At 36.2% G+C, this 19,365-nt stretch overlaps 3 protein-coding genes and 1 pseudogene across 3 annotated transcripts in view; all 4 read right to left on the reverse strand.

The window, feature by feature from the left end:
- Window positions 1-374: 374 nt before the first annotated feature.
- On the reverse strand, window positions 375-1,236 carry LOC6505020 (annotated as a pseudogene).
- A 1,660-nt stretch (window positions 1,237-2,896) lies between these two features.
- The window catches only part of LOC6501747 (histone H3), a 64,120-nt gene continuing 47,651 nt past the window's right edge, over window positions 2,897-19,365 (reverse strand). Inside the window, exon 2 of the mRNA XM_001967711.4 lies at window positions 2,897-3,014. The gene's annotated coding sequence lies outside the window, so the exon portion shown is untranslated. The remainder of the gene's footprint in view (window positions 3,015-19,365) is intronic.
- LOC6505010 (histone H3) lies at window positions 3,043-3,561 on the reverse strand. Its single transcript, XM_044716646.1, has one exon. It carries the CDS (start codon window positions 3,478-3,480, stop codon window positions 3,070-3,072), a length of 411 nt encoding a protein of 136 aa, XP_044572581.1. The 5' UTR covers window positions 3,481-3,561; the 3' UTR covers window positions 3,043-3,069.
- Window positions 13,204-18,443, reverse strand: LOC123257374. The gene is made up of 3 exons (XM_044716191.1): window positions 18,336-18,443; window positions 17,010-18,080; window positions 13,204-13,328 (listed from the first exon to the last, which is right to left on the reverse strand). The coding sequence occupies exons 1-3, from the start codon at window positions 18,352-18,354 to the stop codon at window positions 13,204-13,206; spliced, it is 1,215 nt and encodes a 404-aa protein (XP_044572126.1). The 5' UTR covers window positions 18,355-18,443.

Raw genomic sequence — 19,365 nt, forward strand, 5'->3', positions numbered from 1 at the left:
ATTCGCCAGCGTCCTCGGCAGAGACATGACCTTACCGGGACCTGTTACCAGCCGCCCTTACGTGGAGAGTATAGTCGCACTACCAGCGGTGTACACAGATACGGTACATGAACTCATGCGTTTCTCCCCTGTAGTACCCGTTGGCTGACGGCCTTAATAGTTATACCTTCATAAACAAATAGTTGAACGATGCTGGGCGTCGTTTTTCTATATTGCATTAAATAATTGATATTTTTTATGTACGCCTATGCAACCAAATTTTCAAATTTTCTATTGCAATTTCGAATCCAGTATTGTTTTTAAGATACTCTCCTAATAAGTCAAGTTGAAAAAAATTTATAATTTCTTTCTCTTTAAAACATATCTTGTAGTCCTGAAAAGGGCTTGTTTAATTTAATTTTAGATTTCGAAATCTAAAATTTCGATTGCAAACGTGTGCAATTTTAATGCACATTATCACAATTTATTTTTTCGCTGCCGTGGTCTTAGCTTTTGGCTTCTTTGCGGTAGCAGGAGCAGCGGCTTTCTTCACAGTCTTTTTGGGCTTAGCAGATGCAGCTGGTTTAGCCTTTGGGGCTTTAGCTGCCTTTGGTTTGGCTGATGATGGCTTCACCTTTGATGCTACTGCTTTTGCCTTAACGTTACCAGATTTCTTAGCGTCCTTTGCCTTGGCCTTCTCGGTTTTTTTCTTTTCAGCGGTCTTCTTAGTAGCCACGGCTTTTTTAGTTTTGGGCTTCTTGTCGGCAGCTCCGGCGGCCTTTTTAGTGGTGGCTCCGGTCTTCTTGGTGGATACCTTCTTGGTTTTAGTTTTTTTCTCAACAGAAGAAGGCTTTGGCTTGGGCTCCTTCTTGGCAGAAGCTGACAGTTTAAACGAACCAGAAGCACCCTTTCCCTTCGTCTGGATCAGCTTACCGTTGGCAACGGCAGACTTCAGGTACTTCTTGATGAAAGGAGCCAGCTTCTGAGCATCGCATTTGTACGTGGCAGTAATGTACTTCTTGATTGCTAGGAGGGACGAGCCCCCACGCTCCTTCAAATTCTTTATTGAAGCGTCTACCATTTGTTGAGTTGGCGGATGCGATGGTGGTGCAGTGGTCTTCTTCGCCTTTGTGGCAGCGGAGCCCGTTGCCTTTTTTTCTGTTACTTTTTTACTTTTTTCTCAACCGGTGCAGGTGGAGCTGCCACAGGAGACGCGGATGTAGTTACTGCTGAATCGGACATTTTTAAATTTTTATTCACAGAAATAAATTTTTTTTATGCAAAAAATAGCCCGCGACCCCACATCCAAAGTCCCTTGCTCGGATGAGAATCGAGGAGTAGAGCAGTTTGACTATGTGTTTGGCACAGTTAATTTGTGCTACAAATGTTTTTTCGAAGGGTGTAATTATTTTTTACTTTTTCATTCTTAAAATGATATGATGTTGATTTTTTTAAATTGCGTTTTATTCTTAAATATTCAAAATTTAGTAAAAACTTTTTTCAATTGCCGTATTTCAATTTCAATATAGATCGGTTGCTTTTTATTGAGTAATCGAAAGTGCACGTTTACTTTAATATCTTAAATATTTTACATTAAAACATCGTTAAAAATATAAAATGATTGTACTATTGTTGATATACAAATGAATGTTATAAATTGAACTTTCAACTACCAGTTATGCAAATAATAATTTTATTTTTATATAATACTCATACTTAAATGTAGATTTTAAAATGACCCTTTGCGCTTTCATTTGAAATAAAGAAACTGTTTTGGTACTAAAATATATAGTTTTTCTAAAAGAATATAATTTTAAATGGTTTTGTTTTTTCTAATAAATCTTCTCCATTTTGCATTCTGGAAGTAATTCATCTTTTTTATATTTGGCTATGTATACCTGTGAAAGTCTCACATTGAACTATAGTTACCACTTATAGAAGCCTTCGAAAAATAACCTTTACTTTAGTTTTCATTTAATAAATAATAATCTTCTAATTTTTTTGCGCGGTTCCCACTGCATACGTACAGCCCACCTCCGACCGAGGGGCGCCTGCCGCATAACGTACGGCTCGAATCGCGGGAATAAATTCGAGTTAGTATAATGAGTATAGTATATAAGTTTAAATAGAAGGATTATAAAGAAAACGAGGAAGAATTAGTATGTTCTTGTAGGTAATTTAAAATGGAGGTTTTTCAAATTTGACAGGGAAGAAAGAGAAATAATATTACACAGACCATTGTAGTTCGAACATAAAATCCTAAGGGGATCATGCTGTGCATATGTCGATCTACAATGGCTTAAGAATAAAAGACTAAAGTTTCTGGTCCTTCTATTCGGAACGTTAAACTGTAAGCGTGTTAGTAAGTGCTGGCTATCTACATCACCATTAATAAGGTTGTGTAGGAAAACGACACCCAGCATTGTTCTACGATTTTTTAAGGAGGGTAAGTTTAATAGTAGGAGTCTACTATTATACGAAGGTAGGTGAAGATTTGTGTCCCAGTTAAGTCCCCTAAGAGCAAATAATAAGAAGTTTTTTTGTACGGATTCTATGCGGTCTTGATGAACACCGTATTGGGGACACCAGACACATGAACCGTACTCCAGTATCGGGCGGACCAAGGATATAAATAAGCTTTTAGTAATGTAAGGGTCGTTAAATTCTTTAGCCCATCTTTTAATAAAACCGACAACACCTTTAGCCTTATTAACCTAATATAATACAAACTCTTAGTTAATTTTAAAATGCATAATAGAAATTTGTATATTAAATAATATCATTTCTTATAAAATTTTAATTTTTTTTGTTTGACATATTTTAAGTTTTTCTTTATATATTTACCAATTTATGACTTAAACAGCTAAATGCTAATATTAATATTCTGTAAAGAGTGCTCTAAATAAAAACATATATATATTTTGCTATACATTTATTAAATATATTTTTCTTTGCCTTCCAAATCTAAAAACTAATTCTTTTGGGTTATATATCAATAGGTACTCAAATCTCATTGAAAATAACATTGTGGTCCTGAAAAGGACCGATTTTTTTTTAAATATATGGGCTTCCAATTGACAATTATTCAATTTAAGCGCGCTCTCCACGGATACGACGAGCCAGCTGGATGTCTTTGGGCATAATAGTAACGCGCTTGGCATGAATGGCGCACAAATTGGTATCTTCAAACAGACCAACCAGATAGGCTTCGCTAGCTTCCTGCAAAGCCATCACAGCCGAGCTCTGGAAGCGCAAATCTGTCTTGAAGTCCTGAGCTATTTCACGCACCAACCGCTGGAAAGGCAGCTTGCGGATCAACAACTCGGTACTCTTCTGGTAGCGACGGATTTCACGGAGAGCCACAGTTCCGGGACGATAGCGATGGGGCTTCTTTACTCCTCCGGTGGCTGGAGCACTCTTCCGTGCGGCCTTTGTAGCCAGTTGTTTGCGTGGCGCCTTGCCACCAGTCGATTTACGAGCAGTCTGCTTTGTACGAGCCATTTTAATTTCCAAATTCACTGTTCTCTTCGCGCCTCTAAAAACACAATAAACGTGCTGCCCGTTGCGCTACCTCTTTATATACCAGAAACGCCGAGGGTTGAAAAGAGGGAGATAGAACAACATGCCATTTCGATCAATCGGGTTTCGGAAGAGCGAGAAAAATATATCGCTCGGAACTCTTCGTATTCTCATTGAATCGGTATAAAGAGCAGCGCACCGATCTGACAAAATTAGTTCTTCAGTGACTTTCGTGGAGTGTGTTAATATAAAAAGAAAAAGATTGAAAAATGGCTGGTCGTGGTAAAGTGAAGTTTATTGTATCGGATCAAGCCAGATGTGAAAAGTGATTGTTGAAAGTAGTGAGAAACATATATTTACAGATAGAGACTGAATAAACCGAAAATAACAAAGAGTGATTGCCGAAAGGGCTTACAGGAAGAACAAGAGCGAAATGAAAAAACAAAAATTGAGTGCCAAACCGCATACTGAAGAAGTAGAAGTCGTATCCCCTGTGGATCAAATAACGGAAAATGACAACATGGACTCCGAATCCGCAATGCTGAAACGGAAACATGAAGGAGGAACAAGCTCTGACGAATCGTCGCAGGATGAAGAGAGCGAAGAAGAAGAAGAAATCGACGAGGAAATGGACGAAGAGGAACCAGATGGAAATGTTACCATAAAGAAAGAAGAGTTGAGTGCTCTTCTTGAAGAACTCAAATCTTTAAGATCAGAGTACAACAAGGCAATTTACCAACTGAATACAATAAAAAAGCAACAACCCATAGTCAAAAACGTAGAAAACGTTTTCCCAGAGCTACCAAAGAGTAAAGAAGCCCAAATACGAAGCAAATCCAATGCAACAAACAAACACCCAATAACTAATGACCCGGTCTTAAAAGACTTACCAATTATAATCACCTACGAACAAAACTCGAAGTCTTTAAGTGAAATAATGAAAAACACATTAAAACATAATAAATTTACCCTAATAAATGTGAGCAAAATCATAATACACATTAAAACCTACTCATTGGCCGACCTCTTGACGATAAAAGAAGAGTTAACCAAAAAAGGAGTAATGTTCTTCTCATTTACTCCGAAACAACTAAAACCACACACATTAATAATAAAAAAACTACCAACTGATGTGTATAGCACTGAGGAAGTAAGGACTGCACTCAGTGAGTCATTACCTGACCTAAAAATTACGTCTGTAACAAAATACAAGAATATACACTGGATGTGCCAAATCTCAAAAACCGATAACATTAAACAGATGTACAATCTAAACAAATTACTTAACTGTAAAATACAAGTCGAAAAATTCAAACCTCATCCCAACCACATAAATCAATGCAGAAAATGCCAGAGATTCTGCCATGTAGCGAGCAATTGTCAAATGCCATATAGATGCGTTAAATGCATCGAACCGCACGCCCCAGGAAAGTGCAAAATCATAAAGGACTCTGAAAACACCGAAAAAAACCCAAACATAAAATGCGCTAACTGTAAAGAAAACCACACGGCAAACGCAAAAATATGTCCTGTGCGCAAAAGCTATATTGAAAAAATAAACAGCAAGCGACAGAACACTAATAAAAAAATTGAAAACATTATAAAATACAGTAACCCAAAAAATAACAAAGTGCAAGACGGACAAAGCTTCGCCTCAATAGTCAAATCGCCAAACCTTACCACCAACTTCCCAAAACAACAAGCCAAGCATCAAACAATAACACTAGGAAAAATTAACAAAGACACCACAGATGCATTCGGAAAAGACTTAATTTCTTGTATAAACATAATGCAAGTTCTCACAAGCAAATACCCAACCGCACACGAAAATCCTGACATAAAAAAAACACTATTGCTGGATTTTATTCTTCAATTAACCCTGAAATGACTATGAAATTGAAAGTACAGTTTCAAAACGTTAATGGAATAAAACAAATAAAGAAACGCATCGAACTAAACCAGTTTATAAAAACCCACAAGCCCGATGTCCTACTACTTGCAGAACACAACCTAAGAAGTACACACGCAGCAATGCTAGAATCCTACACCTTCATTAGACAAACCACAGCAGCAACAAGATCCTCCGTTAACAACAACAATGACTTGGATCCAGAAATGAGCGTCGCGATATGCCTCAGAGACGATATACAATATGAAGTAATAAGCCTCCCAAATCTACAATATATCGAAGCAATAGCCATCCAAATAAATTTAAAAGACAACCAAAATAGACTAACACCGTATATACTAGCTTCTTTATACAAAAGACCACGCGACCCTCTCCTAACTTCAGACTTAGAAATTATTGCCAACTCTATAACCCGGACCCATAACAATATAATAATTGGTTGCGACTTGAACAGTAAAACACCACAATGGAATAAGCCAAACTACAACCCACTACACACTAACCAAAGCGGAACAATCTTGGATGAATGGATCACCAACAATACTCAACTAATGATACTACCTGCGATGGAACCGACACGACTAAATGCTCATGGAATCGACTCTTCCATTGATTTTTTCATCACGTCACCATATATACCTGTAGACTCACTCACATTTAGCCAAGGATGCAAAACCGTAAAAGACTTTCCCTCGGATCATCATGCCATAGAACTGACAATAAAACTACAAAACAACCGCCTTATAAAAAACACCCCTAAATCTAAATACATATTCTCAAAAATAAATAACATAGAATTGAACAGCACAATCTTACAGAACCTAAATCAAATACCCATCAATAGAAACATCACAATAAATGAAATAGATCAACACATCAAAACACTGACTGCTGCAATCGAAATAGGTCTAAGCTCAGACAGAGCAATACCTAAAGCTACCACAAAGACAACAAACAAAACAATAAAACTTAGTAACAAATGCATCCAATTAATCCAAAACAAAAAAAGACTCCGTAAAATACTCTTCAAGAGACACACCTTAAGCAGCACACAAATCAATCACATTAAAACAACCATTAAAGAAATAGATATACAAATCACCAACCATATATACCTTTGCGAGCTAAAAGAATTAAGCCATAAACTACAAAAAACTAATACACACAGAATAAGCAATAAATATCTAAAAATGCTTAATCCTAAAGTTCAAACAAAACAATGCCTTAACAACGATATCATACTCACCCAAGAAGAAGTAAACTCAATAGACTTCAGCATTGAACAGCCGAATTTATCATCAACTTTCAATAAAATAAATGCAATAGCCTGGTCCTTTGAAAAGATACACAGAAGAAACATAATATCCCCTCACCCAGATCCGGATATCCAAAACCATATTTCAACTATAAATAACATAATATCACAAGAATTTCCCAACACACCTACCCATCGAATTGAATTCAGCAATTATCGTCCGGCGGATGGTCAATGGGAAGAAGCCCATAGATATGGTCTGACCAACCCTGATGAAGTAATTGAAATCATCAAAGCCAAAAACTCAAAAAAATCCATGGGACCAGATAAAACATGCAACTTTCTTATAAAACATTTCAATGTACCAATAATCACATACCTCACCACCCTATTCAACCACTGCCTAAACAATAACTACTTCCCAAATGACTGGAAACTCAGCAAAGTTATTCCTATACCCAAACCCAACGCAAATCCACGAAAAATAAGCTCATACCGACCAATCTCACTACTATCAGCAATAAGCCTACTTCTAGAGAAAATTATCTACGACCAACTACAAAAACATCTCAGTGTAAATAACATACTTAAACCTAATCAATATGGTTTCAAAAGCAACTCCTCAACAAACCACGCCCTTCTTGCAGCGAATAACTTCATATTCAAGAATCATTTACGCAAACGAGCCACAATAACATGCGCTTTGGACTTTGAAAAAGCATTCGACACAGTGTGGTCGAATGGCTTAATCTTCAAAATGAAGCACAAATTCTTCATAAACGATGACATCGTAAAAACTATCAAAAGTTATCTCAGCAACCGAACATTCCAAGTCCACAGCCCAGATGAAAATGAAGTGTCCCTCATAAGATCGATACCAGCGGGAGTACCGCAGGGATCCCTACTGGCTCCCCTGCTATACAACATCTTTCTAGCAGACATCCCTGACTACGCAAATCAAAATACATCTACACAAATCCAATGTTTGATATACGCAGATGACATCCTCTTACTAGCAGCAGGTGGATCAATGGCTCATGTCGAAAACGAAGTCAACTGCTACCTTGCCACATTGTGCAAATACTTCAATAAATGGCAGCTAAAACTGAATAGCCAAAAATGCATAGCATCCATCATCAGAGGACCCAAAATAGGCTTCCTCTATAAGAATGCCAGACATTTTATACCAAATTTATACATAGATGGTAACATCCGAATTACCTTTGAAAAAGAATTTAAATACCTAGGAGTCACATATGATGAAAAACTGAGCTTCATTAAACACACAAATAATACTTATAAGAAAGCATACAAAGCTTTAATGACTTTAAGTCATATATTTAAACCATTATTCACGTCCAGCCCAAACTGTGATCCAAGAACTATGTACATTATTATTAAGACCAAACTTCTTATCTATAAAAAACTTATTCAACCCATTCTCACATATGGATCCATTGCGTGGATGAATATTAGCAGCAACCAAATGGAGAAACTTCGGCTACTTGAAAGAAAAATAATCAGAATCTCCCTCGGGCCGTTATGCAGAGATGAAGATACACGTCTCTACACAAACAACAGCACTCTCTACAAAAAGTCAAATGTTACACGGCTAGATAAACTAATATTTAACACGTTAAATAATTTCATAGCCAGCAACAATACAGCCCAAGAAGAAATCCCAGAAGGTAACACAGAACTGCTCACAGTCCACCACAGAAACCATCTACAAAGCAAAGGAATTCTATATGACGAAGCAAAGAACCTAATATTCTTCCACAGAAAATTTCGTTCTTTAAATCCGATGGACGGCTTAGTATATAACACCCAACAATAATCAATTTAAACATAAAACAACTTAATGTATTTTAATATTATTCAATTTAATTTAAGCTAATTAACTACTATCCCATTAGTTCTAGCATCATCCTTCTGTATATATTCCCTTTCCCTACCTAGTCTAGTTACACTACTCTACCCTAAGTTAGTCATAAGTTTCCACCTTAAAATTTAAAGAACGTGGGATTTTTATAATTTACATTTTTTGCCCACATACTAAATAATCATAAATAATCATAAATTTAATAACCTTAATACCTACAATGTAACATCAATAAACCTTCAAGTGCCTCAGCCCTGAAAAGCTACAAGCGCAGGGTATACATAAATTAATAAAAAGACTTCAAGAAATTGTCAAACTTGAATGTTTATAAATTAAGCAGGAACAATGTAAACACCTAAATCTTTCACTCCGACAATAAACAACAAAATGACAAAATGACAAAAAATGACAAAATTAGTTCTTCAGTGACTTTCGTGCAGTGTGTTAATATAAAAAGAAAAATATTGAAAAATTACTGGTCGCGGTAAAGTGAAGTTTATTGTATCGGACAAAGCCAGATGTGAAAAGTGATTGTTGAAAGTAGTGAGAAATATATATTTACAGACAGAGGCTGAATAAACCGAAAATAACAAAGAGTGATTGCCGAAAGGGCTTACAGGAAGAACAAGAGCGAAATGAAAAAACAAAAATTGAGCGCCAAACCGCATACTGAAGAAGTAGGAGTCGTATCCCCTGTGGTTAAAATAACCGAAAATGACAACATGGACTCCGAACCCGCAATGCTGAAACGGAAACACGAGGGAGGAACAAGCTCTGACGAATCGTCACAGGATGAAGAGAGCGAAGAAGAAGAAGAATTCGACGAGGAAATGGACGAAGAGGAACCAAATGGAAATGTTACCATAAAGAAAGAAGAGATGAGTGCTCTTCTTGAAGAACTCAAATCTTTAAGATCAGAGTACAACAAGGCAATTTATCAACTGAATACAATAAAAAAGCAACAACCCATAGTCAAAAACGTAGAAAACGTGTTCCCAGAGCTACCAAAGAGTAAAGAAGTCCAAATACGAAGCAAATCCACTGCAACAAACAAACACCCAATAACTAATGACCCGGTCTTAAAAGACTTACCAATTATAATCACCTACGAACAAAAATCGAAGTCTTTAAGTGAAATAATGAAAAACACATTAAAACATAATAAATTTACCCAAATAAATGTGAGCAAAATCATAATACACATTGAAACCTTCTCATTGGCCGACCTCTTGACGATAAAAGAAGAGTTAACCAAAAAAGGAGTAATGTTCTTCTCATTTACTCCGAAACAACTAAAACCACACACATTAATAATAAAAAAACTACCAACTGATGTGTATAGCACTGAGGAAGTAAGGACTGCACTCACTGAGTCATAACCTGACCTAAAAATTACTTCTGTAACAAAATGTAAGAATATACACTGGATGTGCCAAATCTCAAAAACCGATAACATTGAACAGATGTACAATCTAAACAAATTACTTAACTGTAAAATACAAGTCGAAAAATTCAAACCTCATCCCAACCACATAAATCAATGCAGAAAATGCCAGAGATTCTGCCATGTAGCGAGCAATTGTCAAATGCCATATAGATGCGTTAAATGCATCGAACCGCACGCCCCAGGCAAGTGCAAAATCATAAAGGACACTGAAAAAACCGAAAAAAACCCAAACATAAAAAGCACTAACTGTAAAGAAAACCACACGGCAAACGCAAAAATATGTCCTGTGCGCAAAAGCTATATTGAAAAAATAAACAGCAAGCGACAGAACACTAATAAAAAAATTGAAAACATAATAAAATACAGTAACCTAAAAAATAACAAAGTACAAGACGGACAAAGCTTCGCCTCAATAGTTAAATCACCAATCCTTCCCACCAACTTCCCAAAACAACAACCCAAGCATCAAACAATAACACTAGAAAAAATTAACAAAGACACCACAGATGCATTCGGAAAAGACCTAATCTTTTGTATAAACATAATGCAAGTTCTCACAAGCAAATACCCAACCGCACACGAAAATCCTGACATAAAAAAAACACTATTGCTGGATTTCATTCTTCAATTAACCCTGAAATGACTATGAAATTGAAAGTACAGTTTCAAAACGTTAATGGAATAAAACAAATAAAGAAACGCATCACCAATTTTTAACCAGTGCATTAACATCTCCTACTTCCCAAACACGTGGAAACACGCAAAAATTATTCCAATATTAAAGCCCAAAACCGATCCAACATCCTTAAAAAGTTACAGACCCATAGCCATACTATCAGCTTTAGGCATGCTCTTTGAGAAAATTATTCTAGAACAAATAAATAAACATTTAGAGAACAATAATATTCTGAAGAACCACCAATTTGGGTTCAGAAAAGGCAAGTCCATAAACAACGCTCTAGTCACAGAAAACACTTTTATTTTTGACGCTATACACAATACCTGCGCCTTAGACTTCGAAAAAGCGTTTGACACGGTTTGAACTAAAGGACTTTTACATAAATTACGCACTACTTTCAACTTCAACCCCCACATTTCACGTCTTATTTTAAATTACTTAACCGCCCGAACATTTCATGTTTCTACTCCTGATGAATCTGAGACATCTATTATTAGAAATATTAATGCTGGAGTTCCACAAGGCTCCTTACTATCACCAACCCTTTACAATATTTTTCTAGCAGATATTCCTGAATACCCGCCCAGTAGAACAATGCAAATAAAACAACTCATCTATGCGGATGACATCATAATTTTGGCGTCAAATGCGTCTACGGCGCATGCCCAAAATGAACTAAATAAATATCTAGATACACTCTGTGATTATTTTGCCAAATGGCAGCTAAAGCTTAATGCCAACAAGTGCCATAGTATAATATTTAAAGGTCCTGCAAAAAATAGGCTCTTCAAAAATGCCCGAAATTTCACCCCAAAAATATACATTAACAATAGCATACTAATTAAAAACACGGTACAATTAAAGTATTTAGGTATCATATATGACACTAAACTAACTTTTAAGGAACACATTAACTATATATTAAACAAAGTCAAATGGCAAAATAAGGAACTGTGTCTCATATTCTCATCCACACTTACATCTCAGAGTACCAAAATTCAGACAATCAGATCACATGCCTACAAAAAACTCATACAACCCATACTTACGTATGGCCATGCAGCTTGGATGAACGTTAGCTCAAGTCAAATGGAAAAACTTAGAATATATGAAAGGCAGATACTTAGAAAAGCTGCTGGAAGCAAATACGCTACATACACGACGAATAAACAATTATACGAAATAACCAAAACAAAAAGACTAGACCAGAAAGCTTTTGGCATTCTAGAAAAATTCATAAGCAACAATAACTTAGAACAATTTGATGTTCTATATAATTACTCATTACAATTACTAACACCTCACTTTTACAGCTATCTATGCAGCTCAGGAATCATATATGACACTGAGAAAAATCTAATATTTTACCACAGAAAACACGACTCTATAAACCCAAATGCAGGCCTCAGCTACGACATCCAGCAATAATCTAAACCCCCACCTCCCTAACCACCAAAAATCCTTTTCCCTCCTCTACCCTTATTTATTTATTTATTTTTAGCTTTAAGATACGCAAAAACACAAACAAAAGTCATGCGGTTTTTATTATTAAAATTTTTCTCCGCAAATTCAGCAAAATAATATAATATTTAAATTTTAAACACGAATAAAACTTACAAGGACATGGTCCAAATATGCATAAAAATAATAAATGTAAAAAACCTTGAAAAACTTAGGTGTAAGGTAGTATAATCCAAATGTAAACTAAATTGTAAGCCAGAACTTGTCAAACTAGCTTTACGTATATTCAATGTATTCTTTATCCATGTACAACAATTGTTGATTGCAATCAAACACATACGACAATAAAAATTTGAATTTGAATTTGGGCGCAAATATTATTGTGAAGTGAATGGACACCAGTGATGCTAGTGCTTCGGAAGAAGACTCTTTTACCTCTGAAGAAGAAGATGAAGACGACGAAGAAGAAGAAAACACAATTAATAAGGCTCAATTGCGGGGCCTTATGCTCGAATTAAACAGACTTCGAATGGAAACAAATAATTTAAAAATTGAAAATGCCATTTTTAAAAAAAAAATCAAGATAATAACACAACTGTGATTCCGACTCCAAACGACTTCCCACCATTATGTGATAAAACAACGAAAACAGAAACAACAACATTAAAAGCGTCAGCTGCAGCAGCATCATCAGCGGCCTCATCCTACAAGCAACGAGAAGCCATTCAACGACCACCTATTATAGTGAGCTACAACCAAAATCCTAAAGTATTAAATAATATAATGTATACTAATTTTAATCATAAGAATTATAGGTTAAATTTAATTAATAAGAACATACCCCATTTCCAAACTTTTGTACTAGGTGAATTTGAAAAAACAAAAGAAATTTTACTGGAGAAAAAAGTCCTTTTCTTCTCTTATAAACCTAAGCAGTACAAACCCCATAATATTATAATAAAAAAAATACCCCCCTCAATTTACAACGAAAGTGAGATAACATTAGCCTTAACAGAAGCTCTACCTGACCTTTTTTTTTTTTTTTATTATTTCTATTACTCCGCTTGGGAGCTTAGGGCGTATGGTAGATCGGCGCCAGGTTAGCTTTGGGGCGTCCCACTTTTCTTCTTCCTTGCGGGTTCCACTCCAGGGTTCCAATCCTAACTATGCCCATCTCCTTATTCAAACTGCGCAATTCTGGATGGCTCCATTAGGGTCCTCACATTCCATTGCAATGCATTGTCCAATTCGTGTCCGTTGCGAAAAGCGGCGGGTCGTCATCGGGCTGGGGGTGTGGGTGTTTTTTTTTTTTCTAATCATGTGTTTGTTTCTGTAATCGTTATTGTTCAGTCGATCCGGTGATTAGCCGAGTGCAACCTATCTCAGAAGTGGGCTTGCCACCTAACGACATCTGGGAATGCCGGTTTTTCGGGTCTCATGCACATAATTATAAATAGCGAGAATCCAACGAGAGCTTTTCGCTACTTACATCATATGCGCGAGCGCCGAAAAACTTGCAGGGTCATGCACTTGACACGAGTGGGGCTCGAGAACCCACGACCTCACGCTTAGCGAGCTAGTACACTAACCACTAGGCTATGAGGCCTACCTGACCTTAAAATTATTAATTCTAAACCATTCTTCTTCGATATTCTTCGATATCAGATACCTCCTGAACTGCAAGATAGCTGTAGAAAACTTTAAACCTAACCCTAAAGACATTTTGCAATGTCATAAATGCCAAAGATTTTCCCATGTATCTAAAAATTGCAACATGCCTTATGCCTTAGGTGTATTAAATGCACAGAACAGCACGCTCCGGGAGAGTGCAAAATGAAAAAACCAATAAATGACACAGAAAAAGAGCAAACAAAAACTTTACTAAAATGCGTAAACTGTAATGGTCAGCATGCAGCAAACGCAAGAATCTGCCCCATTAGGTTGCAACAAATAAATAAGAGACAAACTGCCAATCAACAAAGATCGCAAGATAAGCATAAAATTGCACGCACCATAAGTCATTTTACCCAAAAAAAAAACTAACCCAAACGTATCCTATGCTTCCCACTTTAAAACTTCCAATCAAGGGGACCAAAATCTGCCCAAAAATACCAAAGAACATAATATAACATTTCAAACTATTAACAATGACACCAAATCTGCATTTGGCAAGGACATAATAGAGTATATAGATCTCATGAAACAACTAATATCAGGATACCCAAAAAATCTTCATGACAAAAAACTAATTTTAATGGACTTTATTTTTAACATTTCAATATGAGCTTTAAATGTATTTTTCTCAATGTAAATAGTATATACATAATAAGAAAAAGGTTTGAATTAAATAATTTCCTCAGAAAACATAACCCTATTGTAATGCTCGTAGCAGAGCCTCACTTAAAAACCCAACATGCCTTAAATTCAAAAACCCATAAGTTCATTCGCCAAACAACAGCACCAACCGATACCCCTCTAACAAGAAACCCTCCGGGCACCTCAGTCGCAATATGTCTAAAAAATGGCATCAAATACGAGCCAATATTTATCACACCTTTACAGTTACTGGAAACAATAGCAATAAAGATCTCATATAAAAAGCAGCAGTATACAACCGACCAAACGACCCTTTGCGTACCGAAGACCTTGACACTCCTATTAATATATTAAAGTCAACCCCTAACTGTGATGATATTATTATTGGGGGGGACCTAAACTCAAAACACCCTTCATGGAATATTCCATATTTTTCTAAAAGACACCTTAACACAAATGGTAATGTCCTTGTCGCCGCCGATATTTAAATTCTGCTTCGATCCCTTCAATATGGTCCTATTAGAAAAAAAGAAGGGATTTTGGCTTATATGGGTAAACGGCCATACAACTGATCTACCGTTACATTGCGATACTATCGACCGGAGAAAAAAGACAAAGTTTCTTAAAGTTTTTCTTTTCCAACTTGTAGTTAAATAATAAATAATAAAGTCGAATTACTAAAGAATTTGTCAATACTTATTGGTCGGTCGAGCCAACACATTTGTGCCGCAACATTTCTTTAAAAAACTTTACTTCAACAAACGCCAAATAAGCGAAAGCCAACAGACGCCTGAATTTCATCAGAAATTGTGAAATACCCGAAGACATCTGCACAGACGCCCACACATGCACATACATACATGTAAAAAAGACAATCTGAATGCAACCTCGTGCAACCATAATAGAATCGTCAACATCAAATACACAATTATACATGAATGTCTTGACATTCCAAAATGCCTACGGAGCAAGATACAACGGTGTGTAACATATGCAAAAAAAGTCGGCTAAATAGCGGTGTCCAAAACTGGGTCCAATGCGACATATGCAAGCTATGGTTTCACTTTGCCTGCGCTGGAGTCGATGCCAACGTCCGAGAGAGAGATAAGAGAGCGTCCGTGGAAATGCACATTCTGTAAGGAAGAGGAAGACGACGTAATTTCAACTTGCAGCGATTATCCAGTACCACCGCATCCACAGGAAGTTCAATCCATTAATAGCGCTAAGTCTGATCAGGAACAGCTGGATGCCTATCAACCACAAATTCAACCCAACAAGCAACAAGCGTTCAAGTTAGCTGAGCCGACAAGCGCCCCGAGCAACAGTAATCTAATGCTGGCAATGCACTATGGTCCAGAAGTTGATTTTTTTGGCATAAATTCTAAAAATAGAGTTACAGACCTAAAACTTTGCACATTATGTTTTTTTAGAAAGATAATAATGTAAAAAAAATTTTGAGTCTGTGCGACCACGCCCTCTATTGCCGCCCATACAAACCGAGTATGACGCTGAATTCAGACAATATACTAACATTTATTCCAGGAATAATTTAATTATCTATATATACATATGTATTTGTATATGTTATTTATGGGTTCTGTCTTAAGCATCATATTCTTCTTCTTCTTCGAGTATTATTGTGCTGCCTTCGTTCAAGTCCTCATCCGAATCACAATCAGATTGCAATTCTTTTTCAAATGGGATTTTGTTCTCGGTTGACGGCAGCTCCAGAAGGCTTAATACTTCTTTGGGAATTGGTTTTTTTTGTGTTTTTTCGCTCTCTTTCCTTTAAACAGACACTAGATAGTAACGGATCCGAGGAATCGATCGCCCTGTGAAAAATGTCGCTCATAGTATTGATTCGGCTATTTTTCCTTGCGTGTGAGAGTCGGTCTTTTTTATAGATTTAGACTAGTATTTTGTGGATCGTTGGTGACATGGGGTACCACGGATATTTATGCATATATAGGCAAAACGTTTTCTCACAAAAAGTTCGAAATTTTTCAGAGTTTATATAATAGTTACATGAAATTGCTATTAATATAACGTGAAAATTTTTCAAAATGGTTTTGTCAAAGCCGGTTATGGATGATAATTGTTCACTATTTGCAAAAGCTCTTCTTGCTGTATTACCGTCATTGCTGTTCCCGCTACCATTCTGCTTTGGCACGCTTACTCGAAGACCCATATCATTCCACATTTTTTCCTGAATATATTTTTTCCGCGCACTCATTTTACTCTTGTCATCACCTTTTACATGCCATTTTTGTATTTCCATTTTATATGATACATTCAGGACAAATTCTAGAAACCGAATCCAAGCATGTAGAGGACTCACCCCAAATTTTAAAGCTTCAAGCTTGGGCGTAAAGATTTTTGAATTGAAATCTTTGATTTCCATTACTTTTGAGGGGGTAACACCACAAATTGGACAACATTGAGTTGATTTATTTTGAGTAAGAACATTTAATACTTTTCCGTCAATGAGGGTCATGTGCATTTCAAATGTAACTGTTATGTTCCTAGCCTCATTCAGTTTATAGTTAAACGGTTTTAGATTACCTATTTGATTGTCCAACTGATTTTTTTCCATACGTATATGTTCAGAAGTTTCTTTAATAAATTCAATTTTCAGCGGCCTGCAAAATAGAATAGATTGCGGTGTTCTGTTAACCCAGATATTTCGCTGAAATGAGTCAATCATTTTTATTGGTATAACAGAAGTTACAAACAAGGACTGATCTGAGACTTGAACGTCATGTGTTTTTACTTCAAACTTCTGCTTGTATGCACTTTGTCCAGTTGACCCATCAAAGCCATAACTGCAAATTAATTTAACAACAGAACTATCCAGAGATTGCTTAAAAACATCTTTTTGCATTTGAATTATTCGCTCTGCAGAATGATTTAATAGGTTTTGCAGTGACACTTGAGCAGTAGTTTCTGTAACTTCTATACCCTTCGGGCGACACTGCATTTTTGCTTCTATGACTTGATTGTAGCTCGGATAGATGTCACTGTGATGATTTATATTCAAAATCCTAGTATTTACATATTGCTGTTTGGTTAATGAATTTTCCAGGATGTAGGCTAGGGCTTCATTTGGTGTGAGTGGAGTCGGTTTTTGGATTTGATCTTGCTTTCTTAATTCTGTTGGGTATTGAGCAGGTGTTGTAATCATTTCTTTAAGAGCCGAGGCCACGTTTGTATTACAATCCTTCTTAGCAGAAACTGCTGCAGCATGCATAAGAAGAGTTGTGTTGTGCTCTTTTTCATTCGCCAGCTCAGATGCCAGTTTTCTTTTCAATCGTGGTCCTGCGTTTCCATAAGACAAAGTTCGGCGTCCCGGTTTTTGTTGTGTGTTACAGTTTTCATTTATTGTAACTGATATTGAAGACGACATCCATTCAGTATGCTTTGACTTAAAACGTTCGACCATATAGTTGCATTTTGGTAGTCTTTTTTTTATAAATGATTCAAAATTACTTGTTTTTTTATTGATTTCTAATTTTTTATCATCTTCGACGTGGTAATGGCTAATTTTTACATAAATGCTATCTAACACAGATGATATTTTGCGATTATTGCTGAGCCAAATATCGAAGAGATCGCTATGGCGAAACTCGAACGTCGCTAAATATTGCGGAATTGCGAGAAAAAGGGGACGAACGGGGAAAAGTTGTTAATTAGCGATAAAGAACGACATATATTAGTATAAACTGACGTAATTAGTTTTTGTCAGCAGCCGTCAGGTCGTTAGTTTTATTCCACGAAAAACAAGGGACGCATGTTAATTTTCTATAAAAAATACACATAAATTGAACATTAAACAAAACACAAACACTAAGACTTCACATAAACAGACTATATTCAGTAAAAAATACATACCCTGACTAACAATTTCCATTATTATCAACAGTTTGTTCGGACAAAGAATATTTATTTTCACGCCAAAAAGTAAACAGAGCAGTTTGCCGCCAATTTCTTATTTCCAAACAGCAGTTCGATTGCGTGGTTTGGAAAGCTCATAATAAAAGGGTGTGTCAAGCCTACGCAAGACAGAAGTGAAACTTCTAGTATTCCTCTCTCTCTATTTTCATTTCATCATCTCTATTTTCTCTCTTAGGTTAGTTTGAAAATTAGAGGTTAAATAATTCAACGACGAAGCATGAATTTGCTTTTTCTAATATTTTCTTATAGATGAATGACGTTCGATTAATGTATAGTTCCAAAAATTTTCAATTTATTCACAAGTATACAATATTACATAAATAACAATATTACAATTAACAAGAAAGGAAAGCTAACTTCGGGCGGAGCCGAAGTTGATATACCCTTGCAGTTGAGTCGCAGTCCGCTAGGTGGCGCCACGCATCTTATATTATTAGATATATAGCGGATCGTATATAGTCGGCCGATCCTTATGAAATTTGGCATATCGAATTATTTTGCCAAAAGAGGAATCCATTGAAACTCCCATGCTTCTAACTTGAAAAACAACGTAGTTATAGCATTTCCGATCAATCAGTTATATGACAGCTATAGGATATAGTCGGCCGATCCTTTTGAAATTCGACAAATCAGATTGTTTTTCCCAAAATAGAATCTGTACCAAATCCCATCTTTCTAACTTAAAAAACAACAAAGTTATGCCAATTTCGATCGTTCTATGACAGCTATAGGATATAGTCGGCCGATCCTTATGAAATTTTGTACACAAGATATTTTGGTCAAATATAACATGTGTGGAAAGTCCCAACCCTCTAACTTAAAAAACAACAAAGTTATGGCATTTCCGATCAATCAGTTATATGGCAGCTATAGGATATAGTCGACCGATCCCGGCTGTTCCGACTTATATACTGCCTGCAAAGGAAAGAAGGGTGTGTGCAAAGTTTCAACTCGATAGCTTTAAAAC

This window comes from Drosophila ananassae, chromosome 3R, assembly GCF_017639315.1.
Source record: "Drosophila ananassae strain 14024-0371.13 chromosome 3R, ASM1763931v2, whole genome shotgun sequence".
Lineage (NCBI taxonomy): Eukaryota > Metazoa > Arthropoda > Insecta > Diptera > Drosophilidae > Drosophila > Drosophila ananassae.